The sequence below is a fragment of the Lactuca sativa genome, chromosome 8 (assembly GCF_002870075.4).
Source record: "Lactuca sativa cultivar Salinas chromosome 8, Lsat_Salinas_v11, whole genome shotgun sequence".
NCBI classification, from domain to species: Eukaryota; Viridiplantae; Streptophyta; class Magnoliopsida; order Asterales; family Asteraceae; genus Lactuca; species Lactuca sativa.
In genome coordinates, this window is record NC_056630.2 from 291,523,707 (window position 1) to 291,537,095 (window position 13,389).

Below are 13,389 nucleotides of genomic sequence, written 5' to 3' on the forward strand. Positions count from 1 at the left end.
AAGGAGTTATAGATGAAAACGATTTAGAAATATTTTTTTCTCTAAAAAGACAAAAACGCCCTTAGAAAGTTGATATGTGCAATTAGCATGCGTTATTTAATGGTTGTTGACAATGACGTTTGGGCTAGAGACTTGAAATTGCAATAAAAAGTTTTGAGTTTTTGACAAAAAAAAAATCATTTTGCAAAATAAGGTATAGTCTAGGGACTATTTCTGTAACTTAATAAAAAACGGAAGAAAAGATATCTAAGAATGGCCTCACACAAATTCGAAATCGTATAAATTTGAAGTGACAATTTATGCAGCGCGTACATACTACTTGAAACTTGAAAGTCAATCTTCATCGCAGAATAACCATCTTCCATTGTTGGCTTCATCGATTATTCTTCCACATTCTTCTCCTTTTTGACCCAGTCTATGTATATGCAAGTGGTGATCACCTACCCTTATTTAACAGTCCTATAATTATAATCCAGAAGACCACAAACTGAAGAAGGAAGCGAAAATTTAAATCCGCCTCTAGCAAGATAATTTCATGATTCAAATGTAGTCAACAGGTATGAACTCTGATCTGTAATTATTCTATTTGTTTTTTATTTTCCAGCGCAATTAATGCTACTATGATTCGAATGTTATTTGTCAACAACGAATTTGATTTGCTTCTCACTACTCGATAAAACCAATCGTTAAGTTCTTCATGTGCTTTCATATCTCTATATGAATACTTCATTTCCAACCTTTCTTCATGTTTTTCTTAAAAAAAGGGTTCGTGTATGCAAGTTTTTATGTTGTTTCTCATCGTTTTTGTTCCCTCGGGTCTCATTTCTAGAGTTCATTATCCAGTCGTAACTGAAGCATAAGAATTCTGACCTGAAATCATTCTTATATTGCTTTTTTTATTGGAAATATCGCTTTTATGATGGAATCATTGCGTTTTTAGTTAGATTTTACTACTTAGATTGATCATGAGTGTCAACTGTGCATGATTGATTCTATCAAAACTGTTTTCAGGAATGTTATAGAACCAATTTGATGTTAGAAACTTGATCGTTTTCGTATTAATTCCTAAACGTGGGAGATATTATCTAATAATATTAATTGCTTTGATATTCTTTGAACTGTAACTCATCATCATCATCAAGTTCTTCAAATCTATTCATTATAAAGTTGGAATATGATGAGGTTATAAAAATTTAAAATAACGTAAATTATTGCATTTATTTTGATGCTTCATGTTCCAGTATTTCTTCTTTCTAATAAAAAACTATTTGGCGTGTAAAAGTCATTCACATCTGAAGTCGTAGTAATGAGTATCTGAAGGGAAATCCTTGTTTCTGTAATTTACCCATTGATATATTTGTTATTATAATATTAATTTTTAGCCTATATGTCAAACACATGCCCCACAACCTTTTGATAATAAAAGTAGGTAGTTGAAGTATAAGGTGCAATGTAATCTGAGTATGAACTTAGGTCCACTCATTAAATTCAAAGACACATCAAACTAGTTGAAAGTAACATACAAGATATATATTATATTATGCTAAACGTAAAAAAATATTATTTATTGATTTTCCTTTAAATATATAATTAAAAAGAATATGAGATTATAAGTGTTTTTTTATCATTTACATATATATAATTAATAAGCTTCTTATGTGATTGTAAAAAATTCAATATGTAATTAATTAAATTTGTTTTAGAAAAGATAATCATAAATATAATAATTATAAATAGTCGGTACCTATCCTTGACTTTATATGCTACCTACGAACATGAAAGTAACCCATCTACTATCGAACAAAAGTAGCCGATTAGGGTATTAAAAACTTCACTGACTTTCGAAATTTCACACCTTTTATAGTCATATGCTTTCATTTTATTCCAATATTTAAAGAATCTCTCATATTTGCTTGTTTTCTAGAATAACTAAGGAGGATGGCGTCCATTGTTAGAGGTTCTTGAATTATGATAATTAGAGATAGAGCAAAACAATCCAAAACTGAAAATTCGTTATATCCAAATTCGATCTTAGAAAAGGCTAGGTTGATTAGGATCAATCATATTTATAGACTAACTCAGTGGCGAAACCAAAAATTTTGATATGGGATACAAACATTATCAATATATATTATATGTAGTTATCTAATATCGGACATTAAAAAATGTGTTATGATCTCTTTATTTGGGGATACAATAACATAAAAAATGTTTATAACCAAAACTAAAAATTCGTTATATCCAAATTCAATCTTAGAAAATGCTGGATTGATTAGGATCAATCATATTTATAGACTAACACTAACCATCCGTCAATCCTTAAATAGTCTAACCCTTGATTTCAAGAATTATTAAAGTTATGAGTAAATTTGTGAAATCTTTCACATGGCTGGTTAAAATTGTGAGTTTGGCCTCTAATATTTTTTTTTGCACTTTGATTGTCCTTGTAGTATGATTTTGTTGTATTATTTCGTCCGTCACATACATAAAAAACTATATTGTCGTTTTTATTTTATTTTTTAGTTTTTTTAACTTATTAATTAAAAAAATGAATTAACGTGGTTTAAAGATAGAGTCACACCACCAATAAAATAACCAACAACTACCAAAACCTCCTCCTTCCATGATAAAGGAACTGACAATCACCACCAACAACCACAATGATCAGCAATATGGATGTTATTCGGGTTCCGACCGAACCAATCCGAACCCGAATAACCCGAAAACCAAATAAGGATAACTGCATGAATCTAAAAACAAACTGATTAACCAATACGGGATCGGTTCGGTTCGGTTCAAGTATTAATCGTTTCGGTTTAGTTATTACCCGAATAACATGTATAAGATGATTAAGGACCCAATATAACCAAAAAAATTTGAATTAACCGTATTAGGATTTTATAACTCGAATAATAGAATAACAACGTATTTTTATACATCAACATAAAACATTCAAAGACTAACATAACACAATAACACATTGAAACAAAATGAATGATCGACAGAAGTGATTTCAAGTTTGGAAATAGATTAGAAGATTGGTCAATATATGAAACGATGAGAATGAGCGTAGGGTTTTTTTTCCTGTTATGAACGACAATGACGGAATTGTTAATCGTGATTTTGATTTATGTTGATCGGGGAAAGGGGAGGATGAATGTTTATTCGAGTTGGGTATTTAGAACTGAATAAGCTCTTATTTGGGTAACCCGAACCGAATAACCCGAGAATCGAATAAGCATAATATAGATATCCGAAACCCGAATCGAATTGCTTATTCGGGCCTAATTCAGTTCAGTTCGTTTTGGTTCGGATTTCTGTTCGGTTCTCATCCCTAATCAGAAACATGAAAACAAATCTACAATCAAGAACAAACATAATGTAATTAAAACAAAATACAAACTGCAAAATCAAAAGATGTAATGAGATAAAAGACAAAGATACCAGGTTTAGAATAAAGAGGATGGGTTAAAAAAGGACGGTAGGGTTTGGGGTATGGATGAGCTGTATGATTTAGGATTCATGAGAAAAAAGACAAAGATACCAGGTTTAGACGGTTTAGAATAGAGGATGGTGTAAAAAAAGACGGTAGGGTTTGGGGTATGAATGAGTTATACTTGCAACGGGTTTATTAATCATATACTTTTGACATCATTTGTACATTTTATTAGGTAGGGATCATTTTTGTAATTTTGTGAAACACATGGACACGTTCAATAACTTTGCTTAAGCGGGGACAAATCTATAATTTTATGAAATGTAAGAACTATTTCATAAAACCGTAATTAGGCAGGGACCATTACTGTGTATCATTTCTATAATGTTTCTATAAAAGAGGGACTTATTCTATACCAAACTCTTTTTTCTACAAAAATTACACAGCCTCCTAAATGTGCCCGCAGAATGTTTATATAAAAATGATTTAGCATTTACCTTTTCGACAAAAAAAAAAAAAAAAAAAAAAAAGTCACCGACTCACCCTGAAAAATATCGACCAATATGAAAGACTATTTTTTTTTCCCGGTGTCTTTGCTGAGAATGTTGAATACTTGATTTCACACACTGACAAGCAGTAACAATTAACACACTTTCATATTTTTATTTTAATCACGTTTACAAGTAAATTTCTATTTCAATATTCACTGTAATTGTTCGTTTGACTTTTTTTTTTTTTTTTTTTGAACAGCAAAAAATCGTACATTGTATGACAAGATCACCGATGACTTGGCAAGATAATCAATGCTGAAAACAACCAAACTACAAGACTTCCTGTTAAACTCCCATTTTTAACAGAGCCTCTATCAAGTCAATCAAACCATACTATACAAGATGGTGAAATCAACACATGCACCTTCAATTCTGATTACTTTAATCGTAATTCTATCACTACTAATTCGATCAAAAGGAGACGCAAGATCCAAAATCATCAACATAACATGCGACCGACAACTAGAAAACAACATGACGCAATTCATCCCAAACTTCGTCCGTACAATGGAAATAATCGGCACACTATTGCGAACCTCTCGCAACGGCACCGCCCTCACCGGCACCGGACCCGACAGCAACTACGGCCTCGCCCAATGCTACGGCGACCTTTCATCTCAAGACTGCATCTTATGCTACGCCGAAGCCCGTACAGTTCTCCCCAGTTGCTTCCCGAACAACGGCGGCCGGATTTACCTCGACGGTTGTTTTATGCGGGTTCAAAATTACAGCTTCTATCATGAATACACAGGGCCGAATGATAAGTTGGTTTGTGGGAATACGACGGCGAAGAGTGGGTTGTTTGGGGCGGCGGTGAGGCAGGCGGTGGGGAATGCGGTGGTTGAGGGTTCGAGAAATTGGGATTATTTCGCGAGGGGGGAGAGTGTGGTGAATGTGAATGAGTCGGTGTTTGTGATGGCGGAATGTTGGAGGAGTTTGACTCCGGCGGAGTGTAGGGCGTGTTTGGAGAATGCTTCGGCGGCGATTTCGAAATGTCTGCCGTGGTCGGAGGGGAGGGTGTTGAATACGGGGTGTTTTATGAGGTATTCTGATACGGATTTTTTGAATCCTATAGTGGTTGCAACCGGGTCTAGCAATCGAGGTAACCAAAACGATTGTTGATTATAATTTATATTATAGATTTTCTCGTATATAAAATATTCGTAATTAAAATATAATTTATATTTACATATAATATATAAAATTTATATTATATTATCAATTTCACTCTTTATAGATCTCCACTCATGAATTTTTATTTATGGTTTTTACAGGAAAGATAATAGCTATTGTGGTTTCTGTTGTTAGTTCTGTGACAGTTCTCACAGTTGCTCTGATGATAATTTTGTATATATGGAAACAAAGATATATACAAAAGAAGAGAAAAGGTATAATATAATCCATTCATTCATTCTACTCCATTTTGGACTTGTTAAAATTTTAGTGTACGAGTTCTCGAAACACACTAATGAGTGGTTAATATTTCAGGTTCTTATGATGCAAAGAAACTATCAAAGATGCTTAATGATAGTAGCTTAAACTTCAAATACTCAACTGTTGAAAAGGCCACGGGAAATTGGGACGAATGCAATAAGCTCGGACAAGGAGGATTTGGAACGGTCTATAAGGTACTACCTTATACTATATGCTCGGTCATCTGATATTAGATGACTGACTTTTAGTCATCTAAAATCAGATGACTAACCCAATATACATTGGGTCGGTCAGGCATCTGATATTTATATAACAACTAATGTGAAGTGTGAATATCTATCTCTCAGGGAATTCTTTCAGATGGGAGAGAAATAGCTGTGAAGAGGCTCTTCTTCAACAACAAATTCCGAGCAGCAGATTTCTATAACGAAGTTAACATGATTAGCAGTGTTGAACACAAAAACCTTGTGAGGTTGTTAGGATGCAGCTGTTCAGGCCCCGAAAGCATTCTCGTATACGAATATCTTCCCAACTTGAGTCTCGACCGCTTTATTTTTGGTAAATTTCAAAATTCTTGATTCTTAGATTGTGTGTTGGATAACGTATTCATGAAGAATTTGTGAACTTTCTACAGATGCAACAAAAGGAAAGACCCTAAACTGGAACAAAAGATTTTTTATCATAATTGGCACAGCAGAAGGCCTTGTTTACCTTCATGAAAACACCAAGAACCGAATTATTCATAGAGATATCAAAGCTGCTAACATCTTGTTAGACTTGAGACTTCGTGCTAAAATAGCTGATTTTGGGTTAGCCAGATCTTTTCAAGATGATAAAAGTCATATAAGCACTGCCATAGCTGGAACACTGTAAGTATTTTCATTTGTGCCACGTCAGCTTTTCTTTCTACATTTCTAATTTTAAGTTTTATTTAAACGTCACTAGAGGATATATGGCTCCAGAGTATCTAGCCCATGGCCAGTTAACTGAAAAGGCTGATGTCTATAGCTTTGGTGTTTTACTTCTGGAGATAGTCACCGGTATGGAAAACAACAAAAGCAAAACCACAGAATATACTGACAGTTTAGTGTCTATTGTAAGTATAATAATTTCATCTGGTACAAAAAAATGTAACTTATTTTTTAATTATAAAAAATAATATTATTTTGATAATTTAATGTTATAGGCATGGAAGCATTTCCAGGAAGGTACAGTGGATGAGATATTCGACCCGAATCTAATGATGCATCTTTATCCCAACACCAATTACCACAAAGAGGCTAAAAAGGTCGTACAAGTAGGACTTCTTTGCACTCAAGAAGCTCCATCTTTAAGACCAACAATGTCGATGTTACTAAAAATGTTGGCAAAAGATGATGAACCTTTGCCTCTCCCTTCCAATCCTCCTTTCATAGATGAAAAAACCATGGAATTGAATGACATTTCAGAAAAGTTACAAAATTACAGTTACACGGATAGTTCTAGTTCCGTTGCTACTGTTTCCCAGAGTCATTTCTACCCGAGGTAATGGAAAGAAAAAAAAAAAAAAAAAAAAAAAAAAAAAAACCTTGTTTTCCATATTTTTTGAATTTTGTTTATATTTGTTTAGACGATTTACGCGTGTTACCTTTTGATTTGCAAAAGGGCTACTCGTAATATATAGGTTTTTTTTTGTGTATTATATAACATTATTAATTGATTTGAGGATTCATGGCGTAAATTTCATGTTTTAAAATTTACTAAATCATTTATAAACATTTTCCGATGATAATTACGTTGATTTTATTGTCCTATATTTTAAGTACCGACAGCCTACTTTCAAAAATAACAATTCACTTTCGGATATGTAAGGTTATTATGTGTTAATGTTAATAATCTGTATTATTTACTAACTAACCGTTATCATTACCTGATCCAAAATCACCCTTTGACAATTCTATAATGATTTTACCAACCTTAAATGCTACGATTTGAATAAGTACATATCATTCAAAGTTAAAACAAAACACCTAATTAATATTTGTATGACAATTTTATGATAAATGATATTGTCTGATAGACACGAACCAATAAAGCAAAGCAGCAAGCTTATCTTCATTATCTATGAAAATTGTAAACCCAAGGAGATTTACAACTAAGACTTTGAATTAGGAAAAGGAGGTGGAATGGAGGCAATTAGAGATTCTAATGATACAAGTACTGTCTAATCCCAAACCGCCTTTCTTTTTGTACATGCACTGGTCGATAGATTTAGGAAAACTTTACAATTTAACAATCAAGTTAACCCAAAAACTTTTAATTGATTACTTCTAATTAATTAATCAATTGGATTTTGTTAAATCAGCCATTTTTATTTAATTAATAAATATATTGTATTATTTAATTTTCATTATTTAATAAAATAGTAAATAACCAATTATTTTGTTTAGTAAAAAATATGTGCCACTTATACATATAATGTTAATTCTTATATCTTTTAATACACTTTATATAACCTCATATCTTCATATATCATTACATGACCAGTATAGTAAATTGTTTAATGTTAAGTACTAAATCCTGTAAACAGGTTAGATAAAAGGTTTTGAATATAGGATATATCCTGTTGTATAGATACATCCTAATTATAAGGGATAATTGTTATCTTGTAATCATATTCGTATATATGTATTCAATCAATCCCACTGGGATCTGTTACGCCAAATTCTCTGTTTTACTTGGTATCAGAGCCAAGATCTCACGCTCCAAACAAAACCTACCTTCCATCTCCGGTTCTTTGGTCTTCCTCGCCAAAGGATATCTCTACAATGTCTGCTCCCGTAAAATCTTCCACCATTGCCACTGCTGTTTCATGTAAGTTAACTCGCACCAATTTCTTACTGTGGAAAGCTCAAGTTGTTCCTATCTTATGAGGTGTTCATCTCTTTGGACATCTTGATGGAACCATACTTGCTCCTCCCGAAAAGGTAACTACAGGAACTGGTGATGCTGCCAAGGAATCGCCAAACCCAAACTATGATACATGGGCTATTCAAGATCAGGCTGTAGTTGGAGGCCTGCTTTCCTCGATGACAGAAGAGGTTCTCCCTCAACTCATCCGCTGCACTAATACTACAAAGGAATTGTGGACAACCCTCCACACCATGTTTTCTGCACAACATCGAGGAAACTCTATTCAGATCCATACTCAACTATCCACAACAAGGAAAGGAAACATGAGTGCAGCCGAGTATTATCAGAAAATGACAGGTTTTGCCGACACCATGGCAAACATTGGTCAACGTATGGGTGGCGAAGAAGTGATTGGTTACATACTAGCCGGCTTGGGGCCTGGACACAGTGATCTTTTTCAATACTATTACTGTTCTAAGCAATGAGCGGAAGGTAAATCTTCCAGAGTTCTACTCTTATTTAATTGCACATGAAGCACAAGCAGCCTCTATGAACACTACAGTGGAGTATACTTCATCAGCCAACAATGCCACTAGGCATGAACCCAATGCCCCTCGTCACAACAACAATAATGGGCATAATAACTCCAATCAGCGAAATAACTATTGTGGTGGCAAAGGTCGCGGACGTGGCCGCGAATGTGGCAGAAATAATAGAGGCCTACGATGTCAGGTATGTAGCATACCAGGTCACACTGCATTGAACTGTTATAACAGGTTCAATCATGCATATCAAGTTGAGGAGTATCGTAGTGGAAATAGTGTGACCACAGGAGGGTATAACCCAAAATCAAGCTGGTACATTGATACGGGAGCAATAAATCACCTTACAAGTGATCTTGATCGTCTGACTATTCAAGAGTGCTACCATGGGAAGGATCAAGTTCAAGTAGCAAATGGAGCAGGTTTGTCAATTTCTCATATTGGCCATTCTATAATTCCCGGTTTAGGTCGATCTCTTGCTATCAAAAACATCTTACATGTCCCTAATATCAACAAGCATCTTTTATCTACTCATAAACTCACTTCCGATAATAATGTTTTCATTGAGTTTTATCCTACTTGTTTTTTTGTTAAGGACATGGTCATGAAGAAAACGCTTCTACTCGGTAGAAGCAAAGGAGGTCTCTATCCAGTACCAGTCAATCGCTCTATTTCTAGTAATTCTTCAAAGTCTGCGTCAAGTGTTAAAGTCTCACCATCTCAATGGCATCGGCGTCTCGGTCATCCTGCTCCAACAATTGTCAAGTCAATTCTGAAGTCAAATAAATTAGAATGTGTCTATAATAATGAGTCAACTATTTGTGATGCTTGTCAGTGTGCTAAGAGTCATAAACTCCCTTATAATCGTTTTGTTCGTGTAACCACTTCTCCACTTGAACTTTTTCATACCGATGTTTGGGGGCCTGCTGAAACATCTAGTGGAGGTTTTAAATATTATGTTAGTTTTTTAGATGATTTTAGTCGTTATACTTGGATCTACCTTATTAAGAATAAGTCTGATGTTGAGAAAACTTTTTACAATTTTCAAAATCATGTTGAGCGATTGTTAAATACTAAAATGCGTGCTGTTCAATCTGACTGGGGAGGTGAATACCATAGACATCATAAATACTTTCAAAACTCAGGAATCACTCACCAAGTGTCGTGCCCTCACACTTCTGAGCAAAATGGAATAGCAGAGCGTAAACACCGTCACATTGTTGAAATTGGTTTACCTCTCTTAGCTCATTCATCTCTTCCTCTTCGTTTTTGGGATGAGGCTTTCCTGACTACCTCTTATCTTATAAACCGGATGCCTAGTTGTCTCTTAAATAATACTACACCCATAACACGTCTACTAAACATTAATCCCGATTATTCCTTTTTGCATACTTTTGGTTGTGCCTATTGGCCATCTCTTCGAAAATACAATACTCACAAGCTTGAGTTTTGGTCAAAGTTATGAGTCTTTCTTGGGTATAGTTCCATGCATAAAGGGTACAAGTGTCTTGATAGAAGTAATGGTCAGATATATATATATATATATATATATATATATATATATATATATATATATATATATATATATCCCGGGATGTCATTTTTGATGAGTCTCATTTTCCCTTTGCTAACTCATCATCTTTCACTACACCTCCCCCCATGTCAAAAGTAGATTCGTTCCGTCAAACTGAACCGGCCATTGTGAATAATCATATGCAAAATTATGACCTGTCACTTTTATTGTCTAACAATTTACATGCAGCTACAGCACCAAAACAACATGTCTTCCCATCACAGAATTCGCAGCCTGTCACTATTCAAGACCAACCTCTTCCAACTATACGAGTAAATGATCATGATTTGGCATCATCTCCAACCGTACGTGTTACACCAGATCTGTCATACCCCCGAACCAGACGGCGGAAACGTCCGGGGGCTTGAGCGTGACTCCATTGTTGTAGTATCATCACAGAGTATATAATTGAAACATAACATCATCATCATCACACTTGAAATATAACAACATCCATTGTTTACATCGAGTATTGTGTTTGAATATTACATGCCAAAATAGTCAAAGTATGATGGAACAAAATATAACAAAATATCCAATAGTTTGTTCCGCTCAACCTGCTTCAATGGTTTCCTGAGAATACAAGTTTATTTAAAAAGGTCAACATAAAAATGTTGGTGAGTTCATAAGCGTATTTGTGAAAATGATTTGTACAACTTTGAAACCACCAGAAAATCCTATATTATCTAAAAACAGTTTAGTATTTTTGTATTCGATCTTGTATAAATGCATGTGTGTTAATGTTTATTAGAATGTATAAGAATAGTACTAAAATTGTAAGGAGAGTGTAAAGAGAATGCCCCAGACAACCCGATGTTGTCCACAAAAGAGAAATGCTGCCATACCAACCACCAAGGTTGAGTACCAGTACGAGTAAGTTCCTGAGTATTCCAAAGAGAAAAGAGAGTGGCCTCCCGTAAATTTATAACGTTAATTCCTCTAAGTGAGCCGCTATAACCATACTTGATAATGAAAATTCCGCCTGTCTTGACATCTAAAAGACGCCGACTTGTTTAAGGTACGGTTTGTCACCCTAGACTGGACTAGTCTAACTGTAGCGAACAGCTCGGGTGTGGGGCGTCACCCCCGTATAGATCTATACACAAACTCACGCTCTCCCTCCAAGAGACTCTGGTTATAACTACAGGCTACGATCGTACACTCAATAGGTGTCAACCGACAAATCTCACTAGATCCTTAATCGAATTTACGCAAAGAGAAACATATAAAACTTATTCCAGGCCCAAATGAACCATGTAAGTGAACCACTAAGGCATCGCTAAACATGTAAGTCATTTCAAGGCCCAATAGGAATAAGATTATATAACATGGTCCTGAAATATATGTAAAAGGACAACTAAGGCCCATTTCACATGTAAGGTATTTACAGGCCCAAATAGCACGCAAATAATATCCAAGGTCCGTCGCACATGTTAATGGGTCAATGAGGCCCAATAAACATACAAATAGTATTCAGGACCCATCAAACATATAAATGGTCCACTAAGGCCCAATAACATGAAAATGGAAAAATTAGCCCGTTTATTATTGTATTACTAGTTTTAGCCAAATTATTTACCAGAATAGCACAAAAAGCCCACTTTTTGTAAAAATGACATTCTTGGCCCAATAAGGCCCATGAAAATGATATGAGACATTCTAGGCTCATTATCGCTCAAATGCTATAGTTTAATGAATGTGCGTCCAATTAGAGCCCAAATAGGGTTCCTAGGCCCAGAGTGGTTAAATTGAAAGTTTATTGGTCCATTAGGCCCAATAAGAGAATCCTAGTCCATATTAACTTGAACCGGGATTTCTAGGGTTTTCAATCCAAATGAGATGTATTGTATTAGGTTTTGAACTTAGATCAAGAGTTTGGATACAAATGGATGGTTCGATTAAGCATAGAGTATGATTTTCACTTAGAGTACATGCCTTACAATAGATGATGTTTACATGAGTATAGGATTTCCTAGCTAAAATGCTAGTTGTGACAAGATCCGTTGTCACCCTCTATCAACATACAAACGCCCACGCCACCACCTGTTACACAAACTTTCTCTCCTATACCACCGGTTACCACTGATATTTCATCCACAACTCCTGATTCGTCCTTACCTGGTGTTACTACTCGAGGACGGGTTGGTAAAACTTTCCCTAAGACTTTTACTGATGGCACCATTCGTTATGATCCTCAAAAACATGCATTTTTTGCTGAACCAACCTCCTATCGAATGGCTTTGTCTCAACCAGCTTGGCGTACCGCTATGGAGGCTGAATTTGATGCTCTTTAGAAGAACAACACATGGACTTTGGTTCCCAGACCTGCTGGTATTAATGTAGTTGGCTGCAAGTGGGTCTTTAAACTTAAACAGCACCCCGATGGGTCCATTGACAAACACAAAGCCCGTTTGGTTTCACGTGGTTTTACACAACAATATGGTGTGGATTATCAAGATACTTTCATCCTATTGTGAAACCTGCAACAATTAGGTTGATTCTTTCTATAGAAGTTTCTCGTGGGTGGCACCTTCGTCAGGTTGATATCAGTAATGTTTTTCTTCATGGGTTTCTAAATGAGGAATTCTATATGCAGCAACCTCCTGGTTTTGAGGATTCCAAGCGACCCCGACATGTGTTGTCACACCCCCAAACGAAGGATGGCGGAAACGTTCGGGGTGGAGGACTTCATGTATAGTATCACAACAACGAGTAAAATAGCGCTCAAAGTAAATACAACCATCATAAATATAATTGAAAAAGTTACACCAAAGTATATGTTTACATGTTTCAAATCAATTACATTATGATAACAAAATGAACTGTTTGACGATTTAACGTCCCATCCTCAAAATGCTGTTGGTTTTCCTGTTTCACTGATTTCCTAAGAATACAAGTAGTTTTGAAAAAGTGTCAACAATTAAGTTGGTGAGTTCATAAGAGTTTTGTTTGAGAAAGAAA

At 35.0% G+C, this 13,389-nt stretch overlaps 1 protein-coding gene across 1 annotated transcript; it reads left to right on the plus strand.

The window, feature by feature from the left end:
* Positions 1–297: 297 nt before the first annotated feature.
* Positions 298–7,140, plus strand: LOC111893833 (cysteine-rich receptor-like protein kinase 2). Its single transcript, XM_023889919.3, has 8 exons — positions 298–557; positions 4,187–5,089; positions 5,262–5,375; positions 5,476–5,615; positions 5,769–5,979; positions 6,056–6,290; positions 6,367–6,517; positions 6,608–7,140. The coding sequence occupies exons 2-8, from the start codon at positions 4,330–4,332 to the stop codon at positions 6,947–6,949; spliced, it is 1,953 nt and encodes a 650-aa protein (XP_023745687.1). The 5' UTR covers positions 298–557; positions 4,187–4,329; the 3' UTR covers positions 6,950–7,140.
* Positions 7,141–13,389: the final 6,249 nt, after the last annotated feature.